The following is a 24,628-nucleotide window of genomic DNA, read 5'->3' on the forward strand; positions in this document are numbered from 1 at the left end:
GCTGAACTCGCACAATTTCAAACCTGCCTTCAATGTGAACACAGGCTAAAACCTGGAAGCTGATTTCTGGGCAGAGCTACACCCGATTTTGCACTCTCCAGTTTTAGTAAATAACCCCCATAATTGATCTTGTTCTGAAAATGCTATTTACCAGGCTGATAGGCGGCACTGATGGGCATTGATAAGTGACACTGATGAGGCACTGATTGGCAGCACTGGTGGGCACTGTTGGGACTGCACTGATAATCAGTGATCTGATTATCAGTGTACATGTCTCTTTTAGAGAAGGCGGTTATCGGCTCTCTTCTCTGATCCTCATGCTGTCAGCATAAGGATAGGAGTGACGATCACCGGCTTTTATTTACATCCATGAGTAGCTGTCATTGGACACAGCTGATCACGTGGTAAAGAGCTGCTTTATACATTTACCTGATTCTCTTTTGAACATTTTTATAGTTAGTAGATACAATTTCCATTATGTGCAGGACTTCTCATAATATCACTGACATTGTACAAGTCCTATCCACGGCTCAGATTTCATGTTAGTTTTTTGTTCCCTGATTCCTGTGTGTGACAGCACTGTAAAGCCATCCATACATGGATCAAAATTCAGCCAGTTCAGCAGGGACCAGCCGAGATTCAATCTTTGTATGAGCAGGCTGATTGTACCCAAGTCAATCCATCGATCGATTTGGGTACAACCAGCCTGTCAGATGTTTTACATATGATTACTGCTGGCAGCTACAGTATAGCAGATTGTAATTGTTGTGTTCTGCTGGCCGGAAGGCTCCCCACACCCAGTGCTGTGTCTTGGCCTAGGCCAACAAGGCCTAGGCCTAGGGCGGCACTTTGCGGGGGGCGGCGGCTTTTTTGCCACCCCCCCGTGCAAAACCCCCCCCAACCCGTCCTCCCCACGTCCCGAACAGATACTGCCTCCCGTGGCCAGCTCCCGCTCTGATACAGCCTCCCGCGGCCACGTACTGTGGCCAAGGGAGGGAGCGACTGCCGCCCCCATAAAATGGACCGTGACTGACTCTGTCAGCTTGACTGATGGAGCCGGAGCCTAATGCTCCGCCTACCCACCTCTGCAATCCAGCTCTGGGAGTCGGGATGTGTCTCTCTGGTCACCGGAGAAGGAGGAGCGAGCGAGAGAGAGGAGGACGACGACGGCGGGAACCCCCAGGTAATTCATTTAAAAACTTGTAAACTGTAACCCTGGCAGCTTTAGTAATGCAGCCACTGTGCCCCCAAACGCATCCACTGTGCCCCCAAATGCATCCACTGTGCCCCCAAACGCAGCCACTGTGCCCCCAAATGCATCCACTGTGCCCCCAAACGCAGCCACTGTGCCCCCAAACGCATCCACTGTGCCCCCAAATACAGCTACTGTGCCCCCAAACGCATCCACTGTGCCCCCAAATGCAGCTACCGTGCCCCCAAACGCATCCACTGTGCCCCCAAATGCAGCTACCGTGCCCCCAAACGCATCCACTGTGCCCCCAAATGCAGCTACCGTGCCCCCAAACGCATCCACTGTGCCCCCAAATGCAGCCACTGTGCCCCCAAACGCAGCCACTGTTCCCCCAAACGAAGCCACTGTGCCCCCAAACGCAGCCACTGTGCCCCCAAATGCAGCCACTGTGCCGCCAAACGCATCCACTGTGCCCCCAAATGCAGCCACTGTGCCCCCAAACGCAGCCACTGTGCCCCCAAACGCAGCCACTGTGCCCCCAAACGCAGCCACTGTGCCGCCAAACGCATCCATTGTGCCCCCAAACGCAGCCACTGTGCCCCCAAACGCATCCACTGTGCCCCCAAAGGCATCCACTGTGCCGCCAAACGCATCCACTGTGCCGCCAAACGCATCCACTGTGCCGCCAAACGCAGCCACTGTGCCGCCAAATGCAGCCACTGTGCCGCCAAACGCAGCCACTGTGCCCATCAAACGCACCACTATGCCCATCAATTGTCACCACTGTGCCATCAAACGCAGCCACTGTGCCCATCAATTGCCACCACTGTGCCGTCAAACGCACCACTGTGCCCATCAAACGCACCACTGTGCCCATCAAACGCACCACTGTGCCCATCAAACGCACCACTGTGCCCATCAAACGTAGCCATTGTGCCCATCAAACGCAGCCACTGTGCCCATCAATTGTCACCACTGTGCCATCAAACGCGGCCACTGTGACCATCAATTGCCACCACTGTGCCATAAAACGCAGCCACTGTGCCCATAAAACGCAGCCACTGTGCCCATAAAACGCAGCCACTGTGGCCATCAAACGCAGCCACTGTGGCCCCAAATGCAGCCACTGTGCCGCCAAACGCAGCCACTGTGCCCCCAAACGCAGCCACTGTGCCCCCAAACGCAGCTACTGTGCCGCCAAACGCAGCCACTGTGCCGCCAAACGCATCCACTGTGCCCCCAAACGCAGCCACTGTGCCCCCAAACGCAGCCACCTTGCCCCCAAACGCAGCCACTGTGCCGCCAAACGCATCCACTGTGCCGCCAAACGCATCCACTGTGCCGCCAAACGCAGCCACTGTGCCCATCAAACGCACCACTATGCCCATCAATTGTCACCACTGTGCCATCAAACGCAGCCACTGTGCCCATCAATTGCCACCACTGTGCCGTCAAACGCACCACTGTGCCCATCAAACGCAGCCACTGTGCCCATCAAACGTAGCCATTGTGCCCATCAAACGCAGCCACTGTGCCCATCAATTGTCACCACTGTGCCATCAAACGCGGCCACTGTGACCATCAATTGCCACCACTGTGCCATAAAACGCAGCCACTGTGCCCATAAAACGCAGCCACTGTGGCCATCAAACGCAGCCACTGTGCCCATAAAACAGAGCCACTGTTCCCATCAATTGCCACCACTGTGTCATCAAACGCAGCCACTGTGCCCATTAATTGCTGCCACTGTGCCCATCAATTGCCGCCACTGTGCCCATTAATTGAAAGAGGAAGGGTGTGGTTTACAGGGCGTGTCCTAAATAGGAAGGGGTGTGGCCTTGACAGGAAGGGGTGGTTCATATTTAAATGAGGGGGCGTGAATTAAGTCAGGCCTAGGGCAGCACAAAACCTAAATACACCACTGCCCACACCCCCCTCCTTGCAGAACACAATAGCACTGCAGATGGCAACACTGACTGTGTTGATGGGGGAATTGAGCAATTTATTTTCCTTTTACCCTTGGTGAAAGGAAAGAAAATTGAATCATCAAATTGAATCATCTATGGGCTGCCTAAGTTGTCCATTATCCTGAATGGGCTTATTCGTACCTGAGAGCCGCTTGTTGCCTGACACATGAAGTTCAGAATTTGTGAGCTTCTTCTGAGGTGGAATCACGCATTTTGGACCCCATAAACTTTATTTGAAGCACCTAAAAAACATGTGTTTGTGTGTGCATTTGGGCGCTCTCATTTCAAAGTCTATAGGGCCAAAAACGTGTGATTCTGGTCTTGTACTACAAGTTGTGCATAAAAACGCACATAAAACCCACAGAACAAACATAGCACATGTAAGTGGGGCCTTACTGCTAGGAGTGTAGTGTAAGAATATCACTGATTTTGACTATCTGGAGCTCTGCCTCCTCTGCTTCAGAAGGTTGCAAGACATATCACTTTTATTACACTTCCATATGACGTCTCCAGAACCAGTTTTATACCATCTCATGTCCCAATAAAGTCAGGTTGTGATGTGGGAAGGAGCTAACCAGAGAATCCCAATCTGCAGATAACACTAACAAATAAAGATGTAATTCATCTGACACCATGGCACAACTTCATTTTTTCTTAGCAACATACAGTATATTTTACATTGTGATGGTTTTGGTACTATTTGAAAGTCACAGTATTGTCTGTTCTGCTTTCACCTTCTTGAATGTGTACTTTGAAGTTTAAATGTGGACAACCCAGACCAAGCACAGATATGGCTCAGCATTCATCAGAGCCGCCCAGTTATTCATCAAATGTAGTTTAGTTTATAAGCTTTTGTCATTGTGCATTGTATTTGATTCTCAGGGAAGTAAAGGCAACATTTTCTAGTGGAGGGTTCAGAGAACTGCTTGGTATTCTTCAGTAACATGTAGACCAGCTATGCAAAACCTTTGAAGTGAACAGAAAATCCAATCAAAATATTATTCAATCCAAAAATGTCCTTAACCAAAAGTGCAAAATACATTACATTCATAAAGTGCAAAGTTCATAAATTGATCACTAATGTGCTCCTATGCAAACAATTCATGCATGCCAGTGTCCCACTCTGGATAGATCGATCCTGACAGCACAGTGCTCAGACATTCACCGTTGTGACACCTTCACTATAAATCAGATGGGGGCTTAGCAGATCACCAGCAATCTTCCTTACTCAGGAAGATCATTCAGCCCTTATTGGGATCTCTGATCCTCAGATGGAAATCCGGAAATGTTCCCCCGCCAGCCTCACTGTGTCCCCTTATGGTGACAAGATGATCCAGCTCACCGTCTCAAATGGGATGGATGGATGAATCCTCAGAGTTAAAATGGGTAAAAAACAGGGAGACTCCTCATAATGTAATATGGTCTCAACCGTTTTATTTTAAAATCCATCCATCCCATCTGAGACGGTGAGCTGGATCATCTTGTCACCATGGATCTTGTCACAAGAGCACTTTTCTGATCAATTTATGAACTTTGCACTTTATGAATATTATATATTTTGCACTTTTGCATAAGGACATTTTGTGGATTGAATAATATTTTGATTGGATTTTCTGTTCACTTCAAAGAGTTTGCACTATGTCATAGATGATGTTTTGCACATGGTAATTTTATTTAGCACTGCACTTTTAGGACATACATTTTTGATTGACCTGGTATTTAGGTTTTAGTGCACAGCTGCTGTATTTACTTTTGATAACACACTAGCGCAGATTTTTTTCTATATAGTAAAGAGTTTTTAATGGCAGGCTGTGTTGGGTGAAAAAAGGCTGAGAAGTTATGAACCATATATTGCTTCTTTAAAGAATCAGTCCACCCAAAACTGATATTTCAGGCTCTGGTACATGTTGGAGACTTAAAGTGTTACTAAACCAAGGGCCCTGCATTCACTATATCTGGTCTCCCACAGTACACAGAACATGGAAATGCAATAGTTTTAGTAAAAATAAACTGCTAAATACCTTTTCCCATAAGCAGTCTATAGCAGTCTTGTGAATTCTGTCAGTATCTGGTTAAAATGTGTAGGAAGCTTCAGAACCCCTGACCCTTTGTCTGGACAGTGCTGATTGGTCCTGTGCTGATCACATCCACCCCCCCCCCCCCAAAAAAAAAAACAACAAATAACTCTCTAGCAATACACACTAAACTGAGCATGTGCATAGTGCCTCCAAGGCTCTGTACTATCAGAAGATGGATTGGGGACTGTGGAAGAAAGGAGGACCAGAGAAGACATGATCAAACAGCTGTTTTACACAATGCGGAGGATTAACCCATTAGGTTCCACAGTGAGTATAACAAGCATGCGTTACTGTGTATACAGACTGATTTTACTGTTGTGGATTTAGTAACACTTTAAGGCTGAACTACAGGTGAATATTCAAACACCAATAAACGCAGGTATGTATTTATTTAAAACAAATTACATTTATTTTAAATGCAACTGGTATAAATAACTGAATTTAACTTCCAATTACACCGTCCACCGTCCAATCACAGGCTGGAAGGTGACCAGGCAGTATTGTCTAACCCCAGCAGAAGAAAGTCAGGTCACTGGCCTAGCTGTGCTGTCTGCCACAGCTTTGTATTTCTCAGATGAACAGAAATACAAATCTATTTGGCCCATAAGAAATCTCTAATATATGTATTTTACATGTATTGTTTGCCCACAATTTAGCTTTAAACCTCCTGACAGTTTCTTATATATCACATGAAACATATTGGTGAGGTCTCTGTGTATTAGTCCAGGAGCACAGCTGCTGTGGCCATTATGAGGAGTTTCTGTGCTCTCCCTGGAACATATTGTATAATGGTAGGCAGAGACACTGAGATTTTCCAGATGGGCAAGAACAAAGAGTTATGGCTGAAAGATCTTGCTGTTTGAGTATAGAAACCAGGGCTATGGTAGCCCACCTATGACTAAAACATCACTTTTGGATGGACCAACCATTTCATGTAGTGAAATTCAGGATAATTAGATAAATACACAAATACAGCAAAAAAATTTGTTCCCACATACGGACATACAAGAAAGTACTGTACTACTACTTTTACCTTCTCTAACGCACCACTACCATCCTTGTTGGTAAAATGTGATGACATCATAGCTGTGTATATAGGGCCTTCAGATGACACTGTGAGGATAGAAACCCATTTCAGAATACTCAAAGGACTCTTCTATGGTGCAATGGGGTTGTTATGGCTCAGGTGCCCTACTGTGAGGGCCCAAGTAAATCAGAAACCTTGCAAACAAGATAGATTGGCCAAAGCTTCCTGACGTGAAATGTCTAATATACAAGGCAGATCAAAGAGCAATGATGATGTGCAGCATACACAAAGCCTTAACAACCAATCAGATTTTATCAGAGCCTTAAAAGATTAATGCTGATTGATTACTAAACCTCAGAATGTTCTTTAGCTGACATTTGCTGGCAGTCAGATGTGGAAGTATAATCCAACTACCAAACAAATGTTTCCGCAAATGATCATTGCATTTATTTGTGCACTTGTATTACTGGCCAGTGCATGTTTATGCATTGGATATAAATGTGCAAATGTTGTCAGTGCTGGCTTTATCCCAGGAAAAAAAAATTCAACCAATAAAATAAGCCACCAGTACAGTACAACTGAAAAGGAGGGGAAGTCTGCTGGTGCCCCTATGTGTAAATATATCAATCTATTTTATCGACCAGTTCTTGCAAAGATTTCTAGGAGGGGTGAAAATCATGGTAAGTTTATAGGTACACTTTTCCTAAATTCAAGAGATCTTTTCTATCTATGCTATGCATCCTGCTGTAGAACACTTTCATAATGGATCATGTGACACATAACCTAGTTTTTCTTACATAAGCATACTGACACACGTATTGCATTTGCAAAACACACATCAAATACAATGTCCTTTCAATAACTACTTAAAGCTTAGTTCACATGTAGATCTTGTGGACAAGTCCAGTGGGTTCATTTCATACCCAACAATAATACTTCAGTTACATTTCATTGAAATGCATTACATCTATCGTTTTTCAGCTTGTCTGAGGGATCCAGTAGAAGACAAAGAATGAACGCGCGGGGACGATGAGGTTGGCAAAGGAGGTGAAAGCACCAAGTCCCGGGAGGGCTGTGTGTTGCCCCTGCACTGAGAATCATCTTTTATAATATCTCCAGAAGACACCACAGAGTCTTGTTCTGGGTCACTTCCTCGTCCTTTCTTCTTGTCTTCCTCCTTCTTCCACTTCATTCTGCGATTCTGGAACCAGATCTTTATGTGTCTTTCGGTCAGGTTTAGCATGACGGCCAACTCAACTCTTCGAGGTCTAGAGATGTACTTGTTAAAAAGGAACTCCTTTTCCAGCTCTAGGAGCTGAGCCCTTGTGTATGCTGTCCTTGTCCTCTTATTCTCCTCTTGTTCCATCATATAAGAGCCTCCTGCAATAACAACAGCAACATTATATAAATCAAGAGAGCTCAGCAATCTGAAAGTTTTATAACCTGAATAATTGAGACATGACATCCTAATGGTTGCCATAACGTTTTGTATCAAAGTGGCCAACTGTCAGCAAATGTACTAACAGTTTGTAAAATCTGTAATTTTTGCATCTGTCCATGAATGTCCATTACAGACATGCAGTTTGCATGTTCGTAGCGAACATTCACAGACAGATGCAAAAATTACCAATTTTACAAACTGTTTGTAAATTTACTGACAGTTGGCAACCCTGTTTTGTATACTGCAAAACCTCAAATCATGTTTAATTACATGACCAGAGTTAAGCCTCATGCAAACTGGACAGTTTTACAGCTGCAGTTTTTGGCTTCTGGCGTCTTTTTCTAGAGCCAGTAAACTCCCCAGCATGGTATCCTATGGGGTTGATTTACTAAAGGCAAATAGACTATGCACTTTGCAAAGTGCAGTTGCACTCTGCAAGTGCACTTGCCCTAGAGCTTAGTAAATGAGGGAAAGCTCTGCTAACTTCCATCATCCAATCATGTGCAAGCAATAATGCTGTTTTTTTATTTTCCTTGCATGTGATTGGATATTCTTTGCAAAATGAAGCTTTACCTCATTTACTAAGCTCTGGAGCAACGGCACTTGCAGAGTGCAACTGCACTTTACAAAGTGCACAATCTATTTGCCTTTAGTAAATCAACCCCAATGTGTATCATTTTTTAGATCTTCATTGTCCACTGACAGGCTGGTTGGGTCACAGACCACATTTTTTGCTTAGCTGTAGTGCAGCCTATATAAATGTCTGGGACCTGACTGTGTCATCTATCAGGGTGCCTAGATTACAATACTGACTGGCTGATCAGAATACTAGGTCTGCTGGCATCTAAAATATTTACATATTATTTAACTGTGCATTTTACTGGAGCCTGGAGTTCAGCTTCATTGTGGAGTCACTGGCTATCCTTAAAAAGGCGTATGCATTTTAAGTACTCACTTGATAATTATGCCAGGACTGGCAATTTTGACATTTAACTGATGAACCTAGAATATTACTCTATGCGGATAGTATCCTACTCAGGACACTTTCTGCATAGAGTTTGCATGTTCTATTTGTGCTTGCATGGGTTTTCTCCGGGTGTTCTGGTTTCCTTCCACACTCCAAAGATATGCTTGTAGGTAAATTGTATCCTGTCTAAATTGTCCCTTATATTTGTGTGCATATACAGTATATATGTATGTGAGATAGGGAACTTAGATTGTAAACTCCTTGAGGCCAGGGACTGATGTAAGTTTACAGCATTTAAAGCACTGTGTACATTGTTGATGCTCTGTAAATACCTGTAATAGATTAGTGAATTAGCTGGAGCTTGGCAGAAGGGCTCCCTGTAGTACCAACAATTAACTGTAGATGGTGCAGTAGGCCAAGTAAATACTGTATGTTAAATACTAAAATCATACTAATCAGTAATAATTAGATTTTAAAATTCAAACAAGATTTTTTTTCTTTTAACAAAATTTCAAGTTTCTTTTTAGTTTTCAATAGAGTGGGGAAATGCTTGTTCCTGTCTGTGGCTCTTTTGGTTACATTTGAAATCACCATGTTTAGTGACACCCCTGTGAAACCAGGCCAGGAAATAAAAGCAATGTTTAGCTGCCGTATCTGTCCCCATAGCTCCCATAAATGAAAATTTACAGAACGATGACCTTTCCATGCCCACTGTTGTTATACAGATACAGACTGTAAATCTAGTGATCTCCAGTACTCTAAGAACTGTTATAAAGGGCAGAATTGGAGGTTCTTAGGCCCCCGTCTGTCATGTTTTTAGTTTCACTCCAATTTGATAAGTGAAGAAAGGTATTCTTTGATAAAACAAAGTATTCTTGGCTGCATTGTCTGCATGCAAGCTCATTGGTTTCTATGCAGAATTGAGCCTGATTTTGCACTTTCCAGCTTTAGTAAATAAACCCCATTGTGTACTTAAAAGTGGGGTATGCCTTTATAGGACTTTTAATTAGAAGCTACACCATCACTACACAACCGCTTGACTCCATCTTAACTCCATCTCCATCCTCTATGGTAATTCCCACATCTGTGCCATTCTACTACATATAGGGCTAATCTACGGGAGCAATTATAATGTCTTGCTTCTAAGAATTAACCATTTGCTGGCAGTCCCCTTATTGGGCTAATTGCTACATAGTAGAGTTTTGATAGCTCAATTGTGCTGTTACTTTGCTAGAGATTAATCAGTAGGAGTAGCAATTGATCAGCAAAGAGCTGGAACAAATGGCTCCCTAAGATGTAAGACCTAATACAGGCATACCCCACTTTAAAGTACACAATAGTGTATGTACAAAATAACAAGGATACAAGTGTTCAAAGTTGCTCCATCCATGAGGCAGGATGGGGCATTCTTACATTGCTTCTTGGTCCCTTAACTGTCACTGGCTACTGTGGATGTCAAGAAAAAAACCTCTAACGCATAGGGGGTGATTTACTAAAGCGAAAAAGGCTGTGCACGTTGCAAAGTGCAGTTGTACTCTGCAAGTGCAGTTGCTCCAGAGCTTAGTAAATGAGCAGAAACTCTGCTGACTTCCGTCATCCAATCACGTGCAAGCAAAAATGCTGTTTTTATTTTTATTTTCCTTGCAGGTGATTGGGTACTCTTTGCAAAGCGAAGCCTTACCTCATTTGCTAAGCTCTGGAGAAAATGCTCTTGCAAAAGTGTAAGAATGATTTTTAGCTGTGCTGGTGACTTATTCAAAATGAATAGGTTGAAATAACATAGTGTTGTGTAACAGGAGATGTGTACTGAGCTGCATGTCCTCCACGTGTACAACTAACCAAGTGCATGTGCACTCTTTAACGCATTCCTGCCCAGACTTAAGATAGTCCCTAGCAGTGCCGGTGTTTTATCCAATAGTGCTCGCTGACGAAAAGTGCCCACGCATGCGCAGTATGGAAGGGCACTCCACCTGATTTCCCGACCAGCTGGCGTGATGTCACTATGGCACATGCGCACATTGTAGAAGGCAACTTTCCACATGAGATACCATTTCACGGGCACAATTGAAAGCTATGCAAACAGCGGAGGGAGACCGTAGTTGTCAGATTGGGCCTTGCTGTTGCGGGGCACAATCCGTCAATCCGTCAGTTTTTGACGGAGGGCACTAATCAACAGAACACCGAGACAAGGTCATCTAGAGCCCATGCCAAATTGCACTCCCCCAAGATGTATGAGCATTGTGTGTCAGCAAAAATCCCCCCCCCCCCAAATAATCGAGCACTCCTCTTCCTCCCATTACAAATCTGCAACCTGCTGAAATCCCTCCTCCCAGCACAAATCTTTGCCCCCCCCATCTCCATCCTCTCTCTCCCCAAATGTCCCCAGTATAAATTCCCCCCCGCCTCCCATCCCTCCTCCCAGCACAAATCTTTGCCCCCCACCTCCCATCTCAAATCCTCTCTCTCCCCAAATGTCCCCAGTATCAATTCCCCCCCACCTCCCATCCCTCCTCCCAGCACAAATCTTTGCCCCCCACCTCCCATCTCAAATCCTCTCTCTCCCCAAATGTCCCCAGTATCAATTCCCCCCCACCTCCCATCCCTCCTCCCAGCACAAATCTTTGCCCCCCACCTCCCATCTCAAATCCTCTCTCTCCCCAAATGTCCCCAGTATAAATTCCCCCCCGCCTCCCATCCCTCCTCCCAGCACAAATCTTTGCCCCCCACCTCCCATCTCAAATCCTCTCTCTCCCTAAATGTCCCCAGTATCAATTCCCCCCGCCTCCCATTACAAATCTGCAACCTGTTGAAATCTCTCCTCTCAGCACAAATCTTTGCCCCCCCCCCCCACCTCAAATCCTCTCTCTCCCTAAATGTCCCCAGTATCAATTTCCCCTTCAAGCACAAATCTTCTACCCCCCCCCACTCCAATTCCCCCCCTTCCAGCACAAATTTTGCCTCCTCCATCCTAGCACATATCCTCCCTCACAAATTTCCCCTACCAGCAAAATACCCCCCAGTCATCCCTACTAGCACAAATACCCCCCCCCCCCAAAAAAAATCCCCTCTACCATATTACTTTTATAGCACAAACCCCTCAAATCACCCCTCCTAGCACACAAATCCTTTTCCCCATCCCCCCTCCCATAATAAATAAATCCCCCCCAAATCACCACTCCTAGCATACCTCCCCAAATTTGCCCCCCTAGAACAATTCTTACCCTCTGCCACTCCCCAAATTCCCCTTCTCAACACAAATCCCCCCCAATCTCCTTGAGGTCCCCCCCACCTCACATGATACCATAGAGCCCACCCCTTGTCCCGGCCCTAGTCCCTAGATCTACTGGGACACTTTGGACATGGGATGCTCTTTACGGAACCCCTAGGAATTAATACATGAACACATTTTGAGAGGTTCCTTGTCTGGCCCAACTAGCACTCATAAGCAGTCTCTCCCATACCTTGCTCAGACCTTCCAGGGAAAGGACCCCAGTAGCAGCTTCACCCAGTACCATCTGTTTCCAAAGGACATCCCCATCTTAAAGTCGAGAGAAGAAAAAGCCCAAACAAAGAAAGCCTTTTAACTGTTTACTGAATTCAGTTGATATACTTACATATTGACACACTTCAGGCATTCCAGTGGTGTTGGCACATGTGATTGCAAACAATAAAAAAAAGCAATAACAAGAGGTCAAAGTGCCCATATCTAGTATCCTATGCAAAGGGGATCAAATTATCCCAATTGGTCCTGCCTCTTCTTCATCTGCTTCCCCCCTAGGGGAAAGCTCCAAGACATAGAGCCTCATAGCTTACATCCTTGCTGTAGCTTGGTCCTCCAGACACTATTTATGATGGTGGAATTCCAACAGACTATTTATAACAGAGCCCTACCTCCCACAGTGGCATGGGGAGGATTGGCTCTACCTCACTATCTATGGTTACAACCCACTTCTACTCTGATGGTCCCTAGAGGGTTCTTGGAATGCTATACAATCTGCTCACTACAAGGGGTCTCTAACTCTATTCTCAAGGCTAACTATGGTGGCACCTCATGGCTATACTGGGGAACTACACCAGGCATCCCCATGTCCCTACCTTATAGCAGCATGCAACAACACATTATGGAGTATTTTGCTGCACATACATTATTGCAACACAAGTAGTTGTGAAGAGCCTGATGATTATGCCATTGATTTCTAACAATTAGCTCTAGCTCAGTTGTCCTATTATTACTGTAAAGAACACAGAAGTGTGAATCAGATAAACCAGATACTCAGAATAAGCCCGTTGATGCCATGCTGTGCCTGTGGCCCCAAAATTAAATTACAGTGACTTCCACACGAGGAATTATACTGGTTTGTGGCTTTTTTTTCCTGATTTAGATTTTCCAATCTGCGATATGCTGAGAAGAAAAAGAAGCTGCCACATCACAGTCCTCTTTTCTTCTTTTCTTTTGGTGCTTAAAACTGCTTTGGTGTTGAACATAAGGACAAGGAGTGGAAAGAGACAATCATTCTTATTTCAGGGTCATAGCTGGGCTCCCCTTGGGTGGTAGTGTTTGCTTCTTCTTCTACCTTGTTGTTGTACCACTGCTATCAGGTGTTATACTGAGATGTTTCTGGGCTCTGGTTGGCATTGGCACCTAGAAGACTGTAACCCCTGTAGGTGAACTTATTCTTATTAAACACACTGGCATCAGATGTTAAGCAATCACAAACTTGCCAAGCCTGCACTGATCAATCTAGACCATCTGATCTGGTGGGAAGTCCATGATTCAGGTGAAAGTACAAGCTGAGGGATAAGATTAACAATAACAGAAGGAAGTGTTTAAACATTATCCTGTATTTCTACAGAAAAAGCACCTGCACTATGACTTTTACAAATAATGTGAAAACAGTATTGGATTATATATGTAAAGTTGTTAAAGGACCGCTATTGAATGCTGAAAACTGCGTAGGGTGTGTCCACCATTTCATAGTTTTTATTATACTGTATGAATTGCTTTTGGAATTTCACATGACCTTATTGTTTTGTTTTAGATAAGGTATAGAAGGGTTAGAACCTCTGTCTGACAAATACTAACTCTGTCACCCGCTGGAGAGATTAACCCCCTCTGTCACCAGGACTGGAAGTGCGCTACAATCCCAAATTATGCCCTGTCACTGGAAAAGGAATAGAGAGGTAAGGTTTAATGGAGGTACTTGTTCTAATGACAGCTGCCTAAGAGAGAATTTTCCTCACTTTGGAGATGATCCTTTACATTGTTTTGTGTCTTGAGACAGGAAGTGAAGGGAAAAAAAACTAAAAACCCTGAACCTGAACCATATAGTGACCTAAATCTTAAATCTGTCTTTTTGTCCATTCAGCCTAAAATGATAGGTTCTCTTGCTAACTCTTTATTCCCCCTTCCCATTAATTCTCCTCCACCACACACTTCCTCCTCCCCTACTTGCCCATTGGAGCCATAGGAATAGGAAGTCCTGTGTAAGCTCAGTGTTGGCCTGTGTTGGAGCTTACACAGGCCTAATGACCTCCCTGCCACATCCATGTGACAGTACTGGGTATGTCCATTATCAGTTGACAAAGGAGACGTCTTACCAAGAAAGCCAGGATTCAGTAAAGTGTCAGGTTTAATTTAACCTAAAGCTGGCCATAAATGGAAACTAAAGGTACCTTGATTAGAAAAATCTGATGCCTGTGAGTTCCTTTGCCAGCATCTTTTTCCCAGGTTTGTCTGAGGGCTGAAAATTTTGACTGGGCAGCGCGGGATGACATCACTCCTGGCAGTGTGCCAGAATGTAAACTAAGCTGCGCATGCGAAGCCCTGTGTACATTCCTCAGAGGATTGGATACAGGCAGGTAAGTATACTTTACTGCAGAAGAGCATTGTATTTCTCTCTTCCCCACCTGATGGTGTCAATAGGGTCACCCAAGGAACGGATTTATGCTGATTCTGCAAGAAACAGGAGTTTGCCCTGCTTTAGGCTCGGTTCACACTGCTGCAACGGCAAAGTCATACGACTTTGCCTGTGATGTTGCCCTGTGACTTCCTGCCGACTTGCTTGCTATTTAGGAGCCTGTACAAAGGCTGAAATCACACCTAAGTTGGACCAAAGTAGTACAGGAACCAGTGGCGGCTGGTGCTCAAAATTTTTTGGGGGGCGCAAACAAACAGAAAAAATTCTGAAAAAAAACCCCCATCCATTACAGCCTCACTGTACCATCAATCACAACCACTTTGCCCATCAATTACCACCACTGTGCCCATCAATTGCCACCACTGTGCCATCAAACGCAGCCAATATGCCCATCATATGCAGCCACTGTGCCCATCAAATGCAGCCACTGTGCCATATCAAATGCTGCCACTGTGCCATCAAATGCTACCACTGTGCCATCAAATGCTGCCACTGTGCCCCATCAAATACAGCTACTGTGCCCATCTTATGCAGCCACTGTGTCCCATCAAATGCAGCTACTGGGCAGCATCGATTGCAGCCACTGTGCCCATCATATGCAGCCACTGTGCCCATCAAATGCAGCCTCACTGTGCCCATCAAATGCAGCCTCACTGTACCATCATATGCAGCCACTGTGCCCATCAAATGCAGCCTCACTGTGCCCCATCAAATGCAGCCTCACTGTGCCCATCAAATGCAGCTTCACTGTGCCCATCAAATGCAGCCTCACTGTGCCTCATCAAATGCAGCCTCACTGTGCCCATCAAATGCAGCCTCACTGTGCCCATCAAATAAAGCTTCACTGTGCCCCATCAAATGCAACCACTGTGCCATATCAAATGCTGCCAGTGTGCCCCCCGCCCGCCGCCTGTACTTAGTCTGTCTCGGTGGCGGTGGGACAGCTCCTCGATGTCTTCCCTCGTCCTCTCTTCCCCTCCTCTGCTCTGTCGTTTCAGGCAATCAGGTGACGGGTAACAGATCCGAGCACCTGATTGGCGAAGAGGTGGTTTAGTGTTAGGAAAGCAAATATTCATTTGCTTTTCTAACACAGCTGAGTGTCCTGTGAGCATCCAGCATGGCGCTCGCAGGTCATCTTTTTTGACACCTATTAGAGCCCGTGGCTCTAATCAGGTGCTTCAAAAACACCCCCCACCGCTGTAATTCAGGCACCTGGCACCTGAAAAGGGGCCGGGCGCCTGAATAGGGGGTGGCAGCGGCGGCCATAGATAGATTCATGCAATGCATGAATCTATCTATTGGTGCTAGAGGTGTGGCTGAGGAGAGTGGGGCACCGCCTCTGGCAGGGACCTTATTTAAAGTCGGAGCGACTTGTGTAGCATCAGTTAAGAAGGATCTCATAGAGAAACATTGAATTTGACATGTCATGGGATCCCATTTCGCAGCAGTGTGAACTGCGCCTGACCCCTCAATTTTATTAATGTCTGTACTGCCATTTAAGAGTTTCCTTCACTTCCTTTCTGGAGAAACCATTGTCAGCAGAACACAGTGTGGAGAAATCCCCTAATGGGGTCCTAGAACCAGAAGGGCTCCCAACTCTTCCCCATTCTATTGATTGCTGAAAATAGAAAAAAAAAATAGTCTGGACATAGACTTTGAATCCCTAACCCTTAACTCCAAAATCTAACCATTCACTTTTAAACTTAACCCATAACTAAACAATGAACCTCAATTCCAAATCCAGGCTGGCCATGCTACCCTTTTGCCCTACACCAACTTGGAGCACAGAATCCACAAACTTATCGTACTTTTTTCCAAGTGTCTTTAATCCTGTCTGGTGACATCACAGGTCCACTTCATTCTCTTCTTCCTTTGGTGGTGGACATATCCTAAAATATGCAGAGAGCAGCACTGGATAATGTTGTGACATCTCTGCAGCCTTGGACTGTGAGTCTAGGGCTGGGGAACTCACAGGTAGTGGGTTAAGTGATGCTAAGTGGTTGATTTACTAAAAATGGAGAGTGCAAAATCTGGTGCAGCTGTGCATGGTAGCCAATCAGCTTCTAACTTCAGCTTTTTCAATTAAGCTTTGACAAGTTGATTGGTTTCTATGCACAGCGGCACCAGATTTTGCACTCTCCAGTTTTAGTAAATCAACCCCTAAGTGTCAATCAATCCAAAAGGCAAGCATCGCTGGATTGGTGAATGGATGAGGCGGCAGGAGACTAGTACTGGAAAAAGGGTGAATACAGCAACCAGAGCTGCATTTCTGTTTTTTAGGCTATATTCTTTCTGTATATGACCAAGCTGGGCTTGAGCTTTACAGTAGATGTTTAACTGTTGTAGAGACTTGGAGTGCTACACATATCCCCAAAACATTCATCGAAACACTCAAAGCACATGTAGTACATCCTGTCCTTCTGCCCCACTGCTGCTCCCCCTCTCTTGTACTTTCTGGCAGTTCCCAACTGTCAAAATGACAGGAGTTGCTATGTATATACAAAGGCTGTAATAGCTGCTGCTGTCAAAGATCCTGACCGTTTTGAAACTGAGATTTACTAAAACCGGAGAGTGCAAAATCTGGTGTAGCCGTGCATGGTAGCCAATCAGCTTCTAACTTCAGCTAGTTCAATTAAGCTTTGACAATAAAACCTGGAAGATGATTGGTTCTTATGCAGAGCTGCACCAGATTTTTCACTCCCCAGTTTTAGTAAATCTCCCCCAGAGTGTTTGTAAACACTGCTCAGACAAGAGAGAGATAGATACAATGTAAGTTTTCTATTTACACTGTTTCTTTCATCTGCAGATCAAAGTTATGCGCTTCGATCTGTATATGATGTCAATTAAAGCATCAGGTCAAGTAAAACATTTCTAAATAAAATTTGTTTCTATTTAACCCTTAACTAACCTCTAGTTTACTCTATTTAGCACCTTCTCACCCTTCTCCCCTTGAAGCTGAAGTTTGATCCGTTCACATAGGCGTGCGCAAGGAGTGTGCCAGGTGTGCCTGGGCACACCCTAATCCTGGGGTTGGCAACCTGTCAATGGTGGGCAGGTGACAGGTAAACCACAATCCTTCCTTGCTGACCCTCAGAACCTGGACAGGAGAGGTGGCGTGGGTGGAATTTAGTGGAACCGATCTGTATTTTCCTCCTGCAGCAGCCGAAAGTAGGCTTCTCCTCTCCCTTTTGTCAACATTCAGCTGCCACAGGAGGAAAATATAGGGGATTGGTACTAATATATGCCACCCCTGCCACCCCTCATTTCCCTGTCCCTCTTCCTTCTGTTCCCCCGGTCTCCCATGTGCTCCCCCCTTCCTCCCCCTTCCTCCCATTGTTTCAGGATGGAGAGCGGGGAAGAGGCCGGTAAATATGTCAAACGCATATGTGTTGGAGCTTTGGGTTGTACACCCTAATGCAATAGGCTGCTAACACCCATGTCTATTCATCATTGTCTTTTCTGGTCCCTCCTTACCCCACAGTGGTATTAGTTTTTTTTGGCTTTTTTTCCCTCTGTTTTCACCTGGTGATCTGGCCAGTAACACACATCCTGTATTAGAGTGTCCCCACTCTGGATGAAGGAGCACAGGGGGCACTTTTGGAGAGCAGCATTAAGGGAGTGTTAGGCCTCATATACACAGGGCAGTTGAAAACCTTTTCTGAATGCTGGAAACTGACAGCTGGAAAATGTCAGTTTTACAGCTTTTACATATCGAGTTTATGTGAGTTTAGCGGCAGTTCTGAGCATTTTAGGTTAGGTTTTTTTAACCACTTGCTTACTGGGCACTTAAACCCCCCTACTGTCCAGACCAATTTTCAGCTTTTAGCGCTGTCGCACTTTGAATGACAATTGCGCGGTCATACAACACTGTACCCAAATGAAATTTTTATCATTTTTTCCCCACAAATAGAGCTTTCTTTTGGTGGTATTTGATCACCTCTGCGGTTTTTATTTTTTGTTAAAAAAATTGAAAAAGACCAAATTAAAAAAAAAAAAAATTATATATTTTTTATATTTTGTTATAAAATTTTGCAAACAGGTAATTTTTCTCCTTCATTGATGTACGCCGATGAGGCGGCACTGATGGGCACCGATTTTTGGCAGTGATGGGCAGTGATGTCCCTTTAACATAAGCCGGTGATCGGCTTTTTTTTCTCCTCACGCTGTCAGCGTGAGGAGAAATAAAAAACGATTACCGAGCTTTTGTTTACATCATGTGATCAGCTGTCATTGGCTGACAGCTGATCACATGGTAAGGGGCCGGGATTGGCACCTTACTCGGCTCTGTGATCATCCGAGTCTCTGTGACTCGGTGATCACAGCGCACGTACCGCGCGCCCAGCAGGGTGCACACGGTGCGCGTGCACAGGGGAGGACGTCCCATGACGGCCTCTCGGAAATCGAGGTCCGCGCTGTGGCCGCCATGGCCGCCATAGCCCAGACCTCAAGTGGTTAAAGATAACCTCAGGATAACCTCAGGAGACCCTCCCAAATGCCCACAATACTTGAAAAACAAGTAAGTTATTAACTATTTCAGCCATTCTGTGAGAGAAGAGAGAGCTTGTAGATAGCTGTCTTCAGGGGCGGCTGATGGATTCTTCTTTTGGGGGGACAGCACACAAACAACACCCCCCCAGTGGAGTGGCTCGGCTCTGACGGCACCCCCCTGCAGCGCAGCTCAGCTCTGACAGCAAGCACCCCCCCTGCAGCGCGGCTCGGCTCTGACAGCAAGCACCCCCCCTGCAGCGCGGCTCGGCTCTGACAGCCCCTCCCCCCATGGAGCGGCTCGGCTCTGACAGCACCCCCCCTGCAGCGTGGCTCGGCTCTGACAGCCCCCTCCCCCCGCACAAAGCTGCTCGGCTCTGACAGCACCCCCCGCACGGAGCAGCTCGGCTCTGACAGGACCCCCCCTGCAGCGCAGCTTGGCTCTGACAGCCCCCTCCCCCTACGGAGCGGCTCATCTCTGACAGCACCCCCCCTGCAGCGTGGCTCGGCTCTGACAGCCCCCTCCCCCTACGGAGCGGCTCGTCTCTGACCACACCCCCCCTGCAGCGCAGCTCAGCTTTGACAGCCCCCTCCCCCCGCACAAAGCTGCTCGGCTCTGACAGCACCCCCCGCACGGAGCAGCTCGGCTCTGACAGCACCCCCCCTGCAGCGCAGCTCGGCTTTGACAGCCCCCTCCCCCCGCACAAAGCTGCTCGGCTCTGACAGCACCCCCCGTACGGAGCAGCTCGTCTCTGACAGCACCCCCCCTGCAGCGTGGCTCGGCTCTGACAGCCCCCTCCCCCTATGGAGCGGCTCGTCTCTGACAGCACCCCCCCTGCAGCGTGGCTCGGCTCTGACAGCCCCCTCCCCCCCACAGAGCGACTCAGCTCTGACAGCACCCCCCTTGCAGCGCAGCTCTGACCGCACCCCTCCCCCCACCCGCAGGTGGTCCGGCACTTACAATTTCGTGTAGCGGGTCTATGGTGTCTTCTCCTGGGGTGTGGGCAGCCGCGGCTCCGGTGTACGCTCCTCCAGCTTCCTCTGCCGTGCGTCTCCTCTTCCACCAAAGCGCTAGACATCAAATAGGATCGCCTGACGCTTTGGCCAATCGGGAAACAGGTTTCACGATCTGCCTCCTGATTGGCGGGGAGGAACTTTAGTGTGATAACAATGAAAATTCATTCGCTATGGTCACACAACTGGGTGGGCTCGGAGCGCAACGCTCTGCACTCCGAGGCCACCCTTTTTTTAGCCTATTATAGCTTCTGGTGCTTCAAAAAAACACCCCCTCCGCATTGGAATCCATAGTGATATGTAGATCAGGGGGCCGGACACATGGATAGGGGAGGCGGTGCCCGTGCGCCCTCTATGGACAGGCCACCATTGGCTGTCTTATTTTTTCTGTTTTCACTATGGATCCCATCATGAGCATGTGTGAGGAAATGCTCCTGATGTTGCTGAGGCTCCGAAGACAGAAAATTGTGTGAGAGGACCAGAGTTCGTTGCTACTGGACTTGATTGCGATTTTTCTGCTTTCAAAAAAATATCTGTAACCTCAACTGCCTCTAAACTACTATAAATGACTCCGTGTACACATAAGATAACACAGGGGAGAGTTCAGGGGCTGCTCAAAGAAACACCCAACTGCCTTCAAATTTCAGTTTAGCAGCTGTAGTGTACACAAGGCCTTAGATGGACTAGCAGATTTAAATGCACTAACAAATTGAAGCTGAACTCTAGCTAATAGTTTATATTCAGTTATAACAAACAGTTTTAATTTTCTTTTGGGATGAAGGTTTTACATAAATAAATAAAAGCAGATTATTTTTAGCCCTGTCCGTGGTAAATGGTTTGTCTTGTCTCTGTAACTTCAAGAAAACTTGTTCTGTGAAAAACAACAATATAACTGGCTGGATCACCAGCTAAAAATGAAAGAAAAAAAGAAAACAGATGCAGCCATCACATCTAAAAACGAATAAGCTGCAATATGATAAATGTTAGCTTTTTGGTTTAATTCTGCTTTAAAATACTAATTAAATTTTCAGTCAAAACTTTTCTGTTTTTGTTGCATACCTTATTTTAGACCCAGTGACATCATTACTGGGTATCTGAACTTCTCTATACAATGCAGGCCAATTCACAACTGGGCCAAGGAGTGTGCTGTACATAACTTCCTGAGTACAGGAAGCTGTAAGAATTTCCACATGAGATACTACTGAGCATCCATCTATTGAAAGAACTAAAATCCAGTAAATGAAAGGGGCAGGTGAGGGACAGTCACATGATGCTGGGGGTCCTCCAGCTAGAAAATAAGGCAGGCTCTGCCTGACCTGCCGCAGCTTCTAATGCACACTGTGAAAAGCTCACAGTGTGCACTGAGATCAGAGGAAGAAATTTCAGTACAGGAGTGGAGCCTGGACAACTGTGCCAGACTGAAGGTAGGAAAGAAATTCTACTTTAACTATTTTTCCTGTTGACTTTTTTTTGTTCATTTCAATTTTTCTAACCATTGAGTCCTCATTCCCAAGGCTGTAACACGGCCAAAAAATGTTACTGATCATTAGGGAAGGAAGAAGTTCCTGCAGAAATGATCAGTAAATAGATCTTTTTTTTTTTAATGTGTAACAATTGCACTGTTCTTTTTTTCCAATTGTATACATGTACTGTACATTTATGTCCTCAGATACGTATTTTTGGATGTTGTGTTATGGATCTGAACACAATGCATTTTTAAGCACCTGTGTGAATGTCTCCATTGAAAACAACGCAGCTGCATTCAGATCTGTAAATAAAAAATCTGTTTTAAATGCCTTTAGGCCTTTAGCGGCACTAAATGAAATCCTTATTTTTCAAAAATAACCCTACACCCTACTTAATGGGTTTATAATCTATTTTTCATGAAATTGTTTCTTAGGCTACATTCACATGGTCATAAACATTTTACTGATCATATGGCAAGATGTAAGAAAAATTTCCCTCCTGTTTTTTTTTTTTTTTTTCATTAACAGAATGCATTTTTTGCAAATCTGAGGACATGCTCATACACGTATACCATTGAAAAAAAAGAGCTGGACAATCTTTATGCATTACAAAAACTGATCTGTTTACTGATCATTACAGAGGAACTTTTGTTCCTTGCCTTAATGACCAGTACATTTTTGTACAGCCTTGTGACATGGTCATTGGGTTTGCCCTATACATTAATATGTTTACAGTATATACACTTGTTCTGTGTCTAGTGGGAAGTTCACTCATGTTATGTGAACTGGGCTCACCATATAAGACCGCAAAACTGTCACAAGTAACCCATAGAGAATGACATTGCTAAGGTCTACTTCTCAAACTTGGCTGGCTGTTAAATCACCCCCCCAGCTTAAATACTTTAGGCCACTGGCCTATCACTTAACCTACTTGTTCCCTTTATTCAGTCCTACCATAACCTCAATCTCTAAAACCCCCTAAAATTAGATAATTACCTTAGGCATGAAAAATATTTAGCGCTGAATTCTTTATTCTTTCAGTCTCTGCACTAACTCATTCTAGATCCAATATGGGAGGCAATATGAACACATGAAAATTGCCACTTTGTAACACATAGCTTTCAAGTGTTTGTGAGCCATAATCTTCTTTCTTATTTGTGGACAAAGTGGGGAAGGATTGGAACTCCTGGCAGGTTTTTACTGCTATCTCTATACAGTGAGGAAAATAATTATTTGATCCCCTGCAGATTTTGTAAGTTTGCCCACATACAAAAAAATGAAGGGTCTATCATTTTTTTTTTATCATAGGTGTATTTTAAATGATAGACACAGAATATCAACCAAAAATCCAGAAAAAACCACATGATACAAAAGTTATAAACTGAGATGCAGTTCAGTGAGTAAAATAAGTATTTGATCCCCAAGCAACACATGACTTAGTACTTGGTGGAGAAACCCTTGTTGGCAATCACAGAGGTAAGAAGTTTCTTGTAGCTGGTGACCAGGTTTGCACACATCTCAGGAGGGATGTTTGTCCACTCTTCTTTACAGATCTTTTCTAAATCCTTAAAGCGGAGTTCCACCCAAAAATGGAACTTCCGCTTTAAGGGAGGTGACCCCCTGACATGCCACATTTGGCATGTCATTTTTTTGGGGGGGAGCGGATATCCTCTTTTTATAGGGTCCCAGCTCCCACTTCCTCACAGTGCACCTCGGCACCAGAAGGGAGATCACCTCTCCCCCCTCCCTCTCAGAAATCATCTGGGACACGTCACAGGTCCCAGATGATTGCCCGGCCAGTCACGGAGCGTGGCGCGGCTCGCGTATGTGCAGTGGGTGCCCAGCTGTGAAGCCAAAGCTGGACGCCCACAGTTACAATGCTGGCGCCGCAGAGAGGAGGGGAAGACAAGCAGGGCTTCCTTCCCCTGCATCGCTGGACCCTGGGATAGGTGATTGTCCGATTATTAAAAGTCAGCAGCTGCAGTATTTGTAGCTGCTGACTTTTAATTTTTTTTTCTAAGCCGAACTCCGCTTTAAGGTTTCTTGGCTGTCACATGGCAACTTGAAGTTTCAGCTCCCTCCATAAATTTTCTATAGGATTAAGGTCTGGAGACCACTCCGTGACATTAATGTGCTTCTGGTTGAGCCAATCCTTTGTTGCCCTGGTGGCATGTTTTGTCAGCCACAATCTTCTTTCTTATTTGTGGACAAAGTGGGGAAGGATTGGAACTCCTGGCAGGTTTTTACTGCTATCTCTATACAGTGAGGAAAATAATTATTTGATCCCCTGCAGATTTTGTAAGTTTGCCCACATACAAAAAAATGATTGTCATGCTGGAAGACCCATTCACGACCCATTCACAACCCATCTTCAGTGTTCTGGCTGAGGGAAACAGCCCCAAAGTATGATGTTTCCACCTCAGTGCTTAACTGTAAGGATGGTGTTCTAATGCCCTGCACACACGGTCGGATTTTCCGACAGAAAATGTGCGATCGGAGCTTGTTGTCGGAAATTCCGACAGTGTGTGGGCTCCATCTGACTTTTTCCTTCGGAATTTCCAACACACAAAGTTTGAGAGCAGGCTATAAAATTTTCCGACAACAAAATCCGTTCGTGTAAATTCCGACCGTGTGTGGACAATTCCGACGCACAAAGTGCCACGCATGCTCAGAATAAATTCCAGGACGGAACTGCTCGGTCTGGTAAAATTAGCGTTCGTAAGGATATAGCACTTTCGTCACGCTACAATGTTTTAAATTATTTAATGCATCGCACTCTCTTCTTCTTTATAATGCTAGAAGAATGAAGTTGTTTTGCTGCTCATATTCACACAGAGTTCTCACAAACTTCTTTCTTTATTCTTTATCGTGATTTCATGAATATAATATTTTTATTTGTCACATCTCCCGAAAAGAATTACATTTTTTGATGTTTTTAGATTTTGTTTTTTTTGTTTTGTTTTTTGAAATCCTGATCTGTTATTTTTTGTATTTTTTTTTTTTACCTCCAGAATAGTTTTGGGTGTGTTTTGTGTGTCAAGTTACCACAACACGATTATTATCTTGTATTATT

The 24,628-nt window shown here is 45.2% G+C and overlaps 1 protein-coding gene across 1 annotated transcript in view; it reads right to left on the reverse strand.

The window, feature by feature from the left end:
* Window positions 1–5,609: 5,609 nt before the first annotated feature.
* PDX1 (pancreatic and duodenal homeobox 1) overlaps window positions 5,610–24,628 on the reverse strand; it is a 61,509-nt gene continuing 42,490 nt past the window's right edge. The window contains exon 2 of the mRNA XM_073613383.1: window positions 5,610–7,644. Coding sequence (XP_073469484.1) covers window positions 7,232–7,644 — 413 coding nt within the window. The 3' untranslated portion in view covers window positions 5,610–7,231. The remainder of the gene's footprint in view (window positions 7,645–24,628) is intronic.

This window comes from Aquarana catesbeiana, linkage group LG02 (assembly GCF_042186555.1).
Source record: "Aquarana catesbeiana isolate 2022-GZ linkage group LG02, ASM4218655v1, whole genome shotgun sequence".
NCBI lineage: Eukaryota > Metazoa > Chordata > Amphibia > Anura > Ranidae > Aquarana > Aquarana catesbeiana.